Source organism: Mytilus edulis, chromosome 9 (assembly GCF_963676685.1).
Source record: "Mytilus edulis chromosome 9, xbMytEdul2.2, whole genome shotgun sequence".
Taxonomy (NCBI): domain Eukaryota; kingdom Metazoa; phylum Mollusca; class Bivalvia; order Mytilida; family Mytilidae; genus Mytilus; species Mytilus edulis.
The window spans coordinates 23,303,839-23,314,262 of NC_092352.1; the positions used below are offsets into that span (position 1 = coordinate 23,303,839).

Genomic DNA, 10,424 nt, shown 5'->3' on the forward strand with positions numbered 1-10,424 from the left:
GTAAAAGTCTGTCAAACATCGACTTAAAAAAGGGAATTTTTCGGGAGTTTTTAAAATGGCGGATGATGTATATGGAAATGTTGCATCAAATCAAGGATTTGTATAGTAAGAATTTCCTAGATTATATTAATATTTTCATGCAGAATCTCTGATGTTTCTGTTCTTTTCTTTGGTGATATTTCGATATGATTGATTTCAAAATTTCTTCATAAAAAAAATATATTATAAGTGTGACACGGGAACATTTATTTGACATTTTAGTTGAAGAGCATAGAGGATCCAAAATTCCAAAAAGTTGTGCCAAATATGGCTAAGGTAATCTATTCCTTGGACAAGAAAATCGTTAGTTTTTCGAAAAATTCAAAGTTTTGTATCAAGAAAGGAGTAGGGGCATTAAGGCCTAGTTTTAGCCCAAGAAAATAAAATGTTTGATAACTATTTCAAATTGTCACATAATGTTTAGAAATGCATAGGGTCAAGAAATATAAATAAAAAACATAAAGAGTTTTATCTGATGACGTTACAATTACGTCATAATGTGTACTATTTTCACAAAAACGATGAAATATACATAACTTATGCAGTTTTCTATCTGCATTTCCGTTGTAGAAACTTCCTGCGCAGCCGAGAAACAACAAAATAATTTAACAGAAGCTTATTTATAACTATTGGCATAATCTCACCAAATATAAAGTAGTTTCTTGGGTGCGCACCTACTTTTTCAATCTAAAATACACTTAAAATTTGATGAAAAAAAAGGAAAATCACGAGATTTAACAAAATATGCAAATTAAGTCATGATTTGTTGCCATGGTAACGTGTTCAATGTCAAATTTGTTTTGTTTTTCTTAGTAACATATACCTAAGTCAACTTTTCAGTAGTTTAAGAATATGAATAACTTTTACAATTTGCAGCAATTTTTGGGCCAAATAAGGGCCTTATTGCCCCTACTCCTTTAAAAAAAATGATCACATAATAGATATTCATGTCAACACCGAAGTGCTGACTACTGGGCTTGTGATACCTTCGGGGACGAAACGTCCATCAGCAGGTAAATCAATAACTGACTTACCTGTGGTTATTGAACACGAACTAGATTATTGAAGTTGCACGAAATTCTTAAAGCAAAATTCGAAACCAATAATTGATTTGTCTTGCTTAACCACACAATTTGCCCTATTTCCTCGATTTTGTCTTGATAAAACAACCCTATATTTTTTACTTGCTTAGCAACACTACGGGTGTTATTACCGTAACAGAAAGTATTTACCTTTTTAGTTTTGTTTTGTGTTCGTTTCTTTCAATCTTTTGTTTTCCGTAGAGAATTGTGGATTTTGTTTATTTAATGTTTTTTCCTTAACCATGACGTTGTCTGCTTTTCTCAACTTGTAATTGTTGAATGACGATTTGTTTTGCTATCCGGTCTTTTTCGGTCCATGGACATTCCATATTGTTTCACTAAAAGAACAAAGAATGTGATTACTTGTAAAAGTGTATTTTTGATTTAATCAATTCAGAATTTTCACATGAAACAGCAGTTTTTCATTCTAGAAATATAGGTTCATATGCTACAATGATTTGTTGCTCTTATATATAAATACAGATATCACTATTATACGAGAAAAACTTTTTATCTAAATTCAGGGCAAGTATGAAGTTCCTGTTTGCTTTATCCCTTTTAGACGCAGAACAAATTCTCAACTAATACGCTTATACAGCAGCTTTTTTTATTACGTATACCTGTTCTTGTCAAATCATAAATGATTTCGCTGAGACAACTTCTTAAAACGGAATAAAAGATGCTGCCTCTTTAGCGATTATTTACAATCATTGAATTCTACGAAGTTCGAAAAGGTCTATCTCGATATTTGTTAACGTGATGGAAAAATTATATTTGTTCCTGTTGATAATAAGGTTTTCAAAGAAACTTTCTTACGTTCGCTTTTATTGGAATTAATTATTTTGTATTTAGAGAATGATCTATGGTGAGATATTTCCAGATTTTATTCCTATCAAAGTGAAATTAAATATTGACAATGATAACCAAGTAGGCGTTTGATAACCCTTAATGGTAGCATCATCGTTATCGTATTCATTATTTCTGTCAGTATCATATTCGTCAACTATTCTCATGGAAGTAAGCGGTCTACAATGTCTGGCAAATGTGAAAATACCACAACATTCAGTGATGAAGATTTATTAAATATAAATTTTATTGGCGAATTTAAAAAGTTTCCAGCATGGGAAACAGCAGTGAAAATAGCCGTTGTAGCCGCTGTAGACCTCGTCGCTATCATTGGAAATATTCTAATCATCTTTATTGTTGTTCATTCAAAGAAAATGAGAACTGCTACCAACTTTTATATTGTGAATTTATCCATTGCTGATTTACTTGTTGCTTGCTTTCCAATTTGGATTCACCTTGTCGATGACGTTACTGAAGGTTGGGTAGTAGGGGCATATTTCTGTAAATTTAATCCTTTCATTCAAAGTAAGTAAATAAATATGACGATACTTTAAATATTTCTTTTAATTTGTATATACATAAATAATGTAAAGGAATAAACACAAACAAGTACTATTTTGAGTAGACGCAACTATTTGCTACTTATTTTACGATTTTGTTAAAAGAGGATTGCAGTTTCGTACACGTTTAGAAATTCATATTTGTGTGACAACAACTTGAATGTTTGAAAATAATTGGAGACCGTTACATGCATTTTGGCCCTCTTATGGGTGTAATTTGTGCTTTAATAAAGTTTATTAATAATAACCATACAAATTCTTTCTTCGTTTTGTTGTTCATAAGTTTTGTGAAAATTTAAAAGAAAACATAAAGGGATCAATAATCACACAGTGTGTAGCACCTATACATAATCATAACTGTTATAATTTGAATGATTTCATTGCCTGTTCCTTGTCTACTTGTCTATCCCAAATTCATGTATTTGGTTTTCTTGTTATATTTGTTATTCTCGTGGTGTTTTGTCTGATGCTTGGTCCGTTTCTGTGTGTGTTACGTTTCGGTGTTATGTCGTTGTTCTCCTCTTATATTTAATGCGTTTCCCTCGGTTTTAGTTTGTTACCCCGATTTTGTTTTTTGTCCCTGGATTTATGAGTTTTGAACAGCGGTATACTACTGTTGCCTTTATCCTTCACAATGCATATTTTTTTCTTTCCTTTTTTTTTGCATAGGAAGGAATATAGATATGATGCATTGATGTGTTTTCGAAGTGTACCTCTACTAAAAGACTAATTCAATTAATATAAGCAACAGCTATAGACAAATTATTTTCTTAACTTTTTTTCAGGATTTGACATTTTTGCGTTTATCATTGTATGTATGGCAAACATTGAAACTAAGATAACAGAATAAACATAAAAAGGTGTTTTTTCTTTTAAGTTACAGCAATGTGTGCCAGTATATTTACCCTGGTAGCTATAGCTGGAGACAGATTCTTCGCCATCATGTTTCCTCTGAAATCACGTGTTACACAGAGGAGAGTCAGTCTCGTTATGGTAATCATATGGACATGTGCTGCAGCCATAGGTATGCCAGCTCTTTTTTTCTACAAATACACAAAAAGGCAATGGAAAGATTTTCTTGAAAGATTCTGCTCTGATGTTTGGCCGCAGACGAGAAACTCAGATGGCGAATGTGATAACGGGTACAGGTCAAAGAGTGCGTACTGGGTATGTGTTCTTGTGGTTCTTAACTGGATCCCAATGGTGATTATGATAGTGATGTACACAATCATCCTTGTGAGGCTTGGGAAAAGAAGAATTATTCCGAGTTCTGGAGCGCTATCTTATTCTGCAATACAACAGAGATCAAAACAAAAGGTATATATAGAATACTAAAACGTTTTGAAAGAACTAATATATACTTATAGCTTATACGGCTTTAAGTTTTCGTTGGATTGATAGCTGTATTACGTATCCTACATATCATTTTATTATTAAGAAGTAAATTATTTTTAATTCTCATTCAGCATGTTCATGTACTGAAATTCTTTTGGTACTATACATAATGTTTTCATTCCAGTTATCGTCGTATGTAGTTTGCTTTAATCCTTATTTTGTCCAATGCAAAATTGGTTCAATTATCATTTGTCAAATGCAGATTGTTTTCTAATCATTTTATTATTTTGATTATTCACATTCCTATCATAAGTTTGGTCGGATAATGCTAGTTTTTATTCCTATTCTTGTTTGTGCGGTTTGTTTTCATTCCTGTCGTTCTTACGTTGTGTATTCAGATTATTTCATGTCTTCCATGACAGATTCATACTGTTTTCATTCCTTTTTTTGTCCGATTCGAATTGTTTTTTATTCCTGTATTTGTTCAATGCAGATTGTTTTAATTCCTATTTTCGTAGGAAACACATTTTTTTACTTCCTATTTTTGTTTGATTCTGCTTGTTTTCATGCATATTTTTGTCGGATTCATATCTTCATACATCCCCTTCAATTGAACATCAGTTGTCTTCTTTGGATAAAACTTCATAGAAATACAATCATATCATGTGACCACGTAAACACTTGACATTTCCTTACTTCATTGATTTGGGGCAAAATATGAGTCCTGATACTACTTCTAATTACAATATGACCAGCTTGAAGTTGCCAAGATAGGTAACCAGTTGATAATGTGTTATTGACATTGTGTATAAACAAGTTCGACGATGGCGTATAAAATTATAATCCTGGTACTATTTACACCACTGGGTCGATGCCACTGCTGGTGGACGTTTCGTCCCCGAGGGTATCACCAGCCCAGTAGTCAGCACTTCGGTGTTGACATGAATATCAAATATATGGTCATTTTTATAAATTTTCTGTTTACAAAACTTTGAATTTTGCGAAAAACTAAGGATTTTCTTACCCCAGGAGTAGATTACCTTAGCCGTATTTGGCACAACTTTTGGGAATTTTGGGTCCTCAATGCTCTTCAACTTTGTATTTGTTTGGCTTTTTAACTATTTTGATCTGAGCGTCACTGATGAGTCTTATGTAGACGAAACGCGCGTCTGGCATAAAAAAATTATAATCCTAGTACTTTTGATAACTAATTAGGGATGTGCAACGCAAATTTTGTATTGCCATTACATACAAACATAGTTGACTACCTGCTAATCTTTCACAACACGAGAAGTTATGACATCGGAGTATCCGTGCGATCCTCTTGCAAAAACAATATAAGGAAATATAAAATATATTGGGTTTTCACAAAAAACAACAAAAAACAACAACAAAGCACATCAATAACTAGATGACATTTACACAAATCATCAGTTTCATATGAAGTAGTAATACAAGGGTGCAATGAACATATATAATAATGAAAATCATAAAATCCTTTTTTGACGTAGGCTAAATATAGAAACAGTAAAATTATTGAACCACGTTGCATCTTTTCTTCGAGCACTTAGCCATTTGATATTTTGCCTTGATAATCCAAAAAATAAAAGGTTTGTTCTGTCGTTGTTTGAAAATAAATTACCTGACTCACAATATATTGAAAATAAATAAGTCTGCAGGTATATTCGGAAGTATGAGATGGCACCAGATTCTTCATAAAATTAATCTCCCCCTTGTCTTCATATCAAATTGTTTTCACGGCCTTTAATACAATGAGCAAGTTCTGTTCTCCCTTGGACGTAGCCCTTTTTTTCGGGATCAATGTTTCTTATGTATTTGTCTTTTGCTCATTAATTGCCCATCTGTATTCTGTTAGTGTTGCATTCCTTTCGTAAATAAGTATTTTTTTTTTATTAACTTGATCATGAGTTTAAGAAAAAAACCAGCAACCACATACTTAACTATGTGAATTAATTTTTTTTTCTATCCTTCATATTGGTCTTCTGATGGTGTCCCTAAAAACTTTAAAAGTCTTACACTGACTCTACATTTTGCTTTGAGACCAAAGTATTTTAAAAAAATGATTAAAACAGAACTTGCAATTTCAGATTAAGAAATGTTCTGGGTAACACCCGAAGAGCACGATTTTGCATCATTTGTTCTATAGATTCTTAGGGCCTTCAGCTGCTCAAAATATATAAAAGAAGATGTGGTATGATTGCCAATGAGACAACTATCCACAAAAGACCAAAATGACACAGACATTAACAACTATAGGTCACCATACGGCCTTCAACAATGAGCAAAGCCCATACCGCATAGTCAGCTATAAAAGGCCCCGATAAGACAATGTAAAACAATTCAAACGAGAAAACTAACGGCCTCATTTATGCAAAAAAAAATGAACGAAAAACAAATATGTAACACATAAACAACCGACAACCACTGAATTACAGGCTCCTAACTTGGGAAAGGCACATACATAAATAATGTGTCGGGGTTAAACATGTTAGCGGGATCCCAACCCTTCCCCTAACCTGGGACAGTGGTATAACAGTACAACTTAAGAACGAACTATAAAAATTTAATTTTCAAAAATTTTAGAAAACTTTTGAAAATTTGCTCCGCTCGGCGAAATATAAAAAAAGAAGATGTGGTATGATTGCCAAAGAGACAACTATCCACAAAAGACCAAAATGACACAGACATTAACAACTGTAGGTCACCGTATGGCCTTCAACAATGAGCAAAGCCCATACCGCATAGTCAGCTATAAAAGGCCCCGATAAGACAATGTAAAACAATTCAAACGAAAAAACTAACGGCCTTATTTATGTAAAAAAATGAACGAAAAACAAATATGTAACACATAAACAAACGACAACCACTGAATTACAGGCTCCTGACTTGGGACAGGCACATACATAAATAATGTGGCGGGGTTAAACATGTTAGCGGGAAACACAAGAGGATAATTACAGCCAAACTTTAATAATCGTATGTATGCAACACATGCATATACAATTTGTAATTCAGAAGATTCATTTCCACAGATGTTGATGAATAATTCTGATTAAATGGTACATAATGACATAATGACTTGACTATACATGTATTATTTATGATAAAAAAATGAATTCAAAAATTGTATGTTTTCAAATATTATAAATGTAGTTGTGAAAATAAATCTGTCCTCTAAGCTTACAAAAATAAATAACCGATCAAAAACAAATCATCCTGCCCCCTTCCAGAATATCAAATGATTGTCCGCTTATTAATAAAATAGGTTCTCTGAAGAGATCGACAACTGCTCTTTGTTAACTTATAATCTTTAGACCGTTTTTTTTTAATTTAATTTCTGATTCTGACCAACCTAAAATTGTAATTTCTTAAAAATGACGAGACATTTCTTGAATGAAGCATTGATAATTCTGTCATGTTTTTTTTTGTAATAATGACAGTGAGTCCACTTATATTGACTTTAATATTCTTTCTACTTGTAAGGGCATAACAAATGTAAATAAAAAACTCCAATTTTTTAAGTTCAAAGTTGAAAATAGATATGAAGATTTAATTGAAACTAAATTTGAAAACATTGATGATAAAAGTAAATTTCATGTATTTAAAAAACTTAAAAAAGATTGCAAACTAGAATCTCTAATTTATATAAAAAGAGATTGATCACTAAATTTAGACTAAGTGATCACTCCCTCTTAATTGAAAAGGGGAGTTATTTTCCCAAGAGAGGAACGACTTTGTCATAAATGTAAAATACTAGAGGATGAGAAACATTTTTTATTGTGATTATAATTAAACACTAAGAAATGCATGTTTTGAACAAATATGTATTGAAAATAATAACTTTAATGATTTGAATGAAAAAGACAAAAATCATTATTTACTAAATATATCAACGCCTTTACAAACAAATAAGTTAGGATCCTTCTTGAAAAAAACATTAGAATTGATGGCAGGGGACTCTTAACAGCTTGTTTGTTTTTATAAATTTTTATGCTGTTTTTATTTTGTATGTTGTATAGCTAGATAATAAACTAATAAACTTATTATTACTACAATTTAATATTAATTAGTATTGTAATTTTCATTGTTATTAATAAATGTTATATCAACATTACAAACCTAATCTTGAATTCTATCCTATTTTTGGGAAATTTTTAGAAATTCAATGTGAAGTCACTTAAATTTGTCCGTTTTCGATTAGGAAAACGCGGCTGTGAATCTTTATATGCTGGTTTAGGTTATTTATCTATCCGTTTTATTTGTAGTTAGTCACTTGTTTTATCATTTATATCTATTATATAGTCATTTTATAAAAAAATACTGTTTGCAAAAGTATGAATTATACTAAATAATAAGGATGTTCCTATCCCAGGTTGAAAACCCGTATTGGACACAGGTTTTTGAAACTTTTGGTCCTCAATGCTCTTCAACTTTGTAGCTTTTTTTGGCTTTCGAACTATTTTCATCAGAGCGTCACTGGTTAGTCTTGTGTTGACGAAACGCGCGTCTGGCGTATTTAATTTTAAACCTGACACCTTTTGTTAGCTATTATTCGTGTGTTTCTCTGTCCTATATGTTCTCCCATTCATTTGTATTGTAGCCCTATCATGAAATGTTGTCATTTTAATGTTATATTTAACATAGCCATAAAAGCGAGAGGTTTGGCATGCCACAAAACCAGATTCTATGAGCGTCACTGATGAGTCTTATGTAGACGAAACGCACGTATGGCGTACTAAATTATAATCCTGGTACCTTTGATAACTATCAACCCACCAGTTTTTAGAATGCCCTGTACCAAGTCAGGAAAATGGTCATTGTGATATTATAGTTCGTTTCTGTGTGTGTTACATTTTTATGTTGTCTTTCTGTTGTGTAGTAGTTCATAATTATAATCCTGGTACCTTTGATAACTACTAACTATTCTTCTCTCATATTTGATGTGTTTACTTCAGTATAAGTTTGTAACCCGATTTGTTTTTTTCTGATAGATTTATGAATTTCGAACAGCGATATACTACTGTTGCCTTTATTTGATATGTATGTACATATATGTATTGTGTTAATACATGTTGGTCACAAACTGTAAAGTTTATACGATGATAAATATTTGATTTGATTTGAATCTTCATCGAGAGCAAATATTTGCCATTGTGGTTTTACTGCATATGCAAAAATATTTAACACATAGCTCAGTCTATTTATATGGCATCGTTTTAATGTTTGTGGTTTGTGATTGTATTTTAGGTTGTTATGATGTTGTTTGCAATATTGATAGCATTCATCGTATGTGCGATACCTTTCCAAGTAACCAAGCTGTTTGAACTGTTTCGGTCGGACAGGAGACAATCGGTATGTATGTTCTAAGTCAAAACTTTATCATTATGAATTCCCTTTCTGTGAGAAGGCACCCTTGGCTTATTTTTTTTTTTATTGTTATTCGTGAATAAATATCCGGTAACGACCTTTAGGGCACGTTATATAACAAAAATCCAAGTGCACTTTCAAAATATACACTTGGATACAGGTTTCTGATATTTTGAAAAGCTCTGTAGTTTTATAAAACCATATATAAATATAAGGAGATGACTTATGATTTTGTGATTGGCAAATGAGACCACTTTTCATACAGTCTAAAGACAAAAAAATGTGAATTATTACGGTTTCCCGTACTTGTCAGCTATTACAGCTTGTCAATCCTTGGACCACTTTGGTATTGAGTGGCTAGGCTATTTTGGTCGTTTACTGAATATTTATATTGAAAACCTTGAAATACGCTACTTATAAGTTTGAAGATATCATAATTTCTACATATTTGAAATAACTTTTAAAAATGATACACACACACACACATAGCGGATATATATAAAATTATAAATAATTTGTTTGTCTTACAGCTTCCTGACTGGTACAATCCTCTGTATTTTATTGCTGTAACATTGCTGTATACCAACAGTGCATTGAATCCAATTATATACAGTGGTTTGAATGAAAATTTCATGACCAGCTTTAGAAGTCTGATTAAAACAGTGTGCAAAAGAAAACCAAAAACAAACAGATGTACCAATAAGAACACTACAGAGATGATTAGTATTGTAGATTCCAGAAGAGGATCTAAAGCATCCATGTTGGAAAGTTTAGCAGACGAACAACATGGAACTTTCCGATACATAACTACTAACAAAAAACAGATAAATCCTATTCGTAATTCTATTCCTTAAAGACTAAGATATTCTTGTTTTAAATGTTAATTTTCAGTTTTAGTCATAATTTATTTATTATTCATTGCATTGAGGTTTACTAGTATAATATCGATCAGCATTTTAGCTGCAATCGTATTCTTTAGGCTTAAAAATAAATATTTGAAAAATGTATGCTAATTTTCCCCTTGGTGTTCGAGGGATTTAACTGCTGTAATTTAAAAAGTGGTACATTAAAATGTCGCATATCAATGTTATTGCACTACCCTTTCACCACCGTTGACTCCTTTCGATCTCAAAAGTTCTGACTCCGCCTCCTAGGATTTGTAAAAAATAAGCAA

The 10,424-nt window shown here is 31.8% G+C and overlaps 1 protein-coding gene across 1 annotated transcript; it reads left to right on the forward strand.

Moving 5' to 3' along the window:
- The first annotated feature begins 2,152 nt into the window (after window positions 1–2,152).
- LOC139489872 (substance-K receptor-like) lies at window positions 2,153–10,374 on the forward strand. The gene is made up of 4 exons (XM_071276718.1): window positions 2,153–2,492; window positions 3,405–3,844; window positions 9,131–9,235; window positions 9,781–10,374. The coding sequence occupies exons 1-4, from the start codon at window positions 2,153–2,155 to the stop codon at window positions 10,102–10,104; spliced, it is 1,209 nt and encodes a 402-aa protein (XP_071132819.1). The 3' UTR covers window positions 10,105–10,374.
- The last annotated feature ends 50 nt before the right edge of the window (window positions 10,375–10,424 follow it).

Excerpts from the sequence above, each read along its gene's own strand:
- LOC139489872 (XM_071276718.1), top strand. The coding sequence starts at position 2,153 with ATGTCTGGCAAATGTGAAAATACCACAACATTCAGTGATGAAGATTTA. Across the intron at positions 2,493-3,404 it reads ATTTAATCCTTTCATTCAAA|TTACAGCAATGTGTGCCAGT; the intron begins GTAAGTAAATAA and ends TTTTCTTTTAAG. Across the intron at positions 9,236-9,780 it reads GGTCGGACAGGAGACAATCG|CTTCCTGACTGGTACAATCC; the intron begins GTATGTATGTTC and ends TTTGTCTTACAG.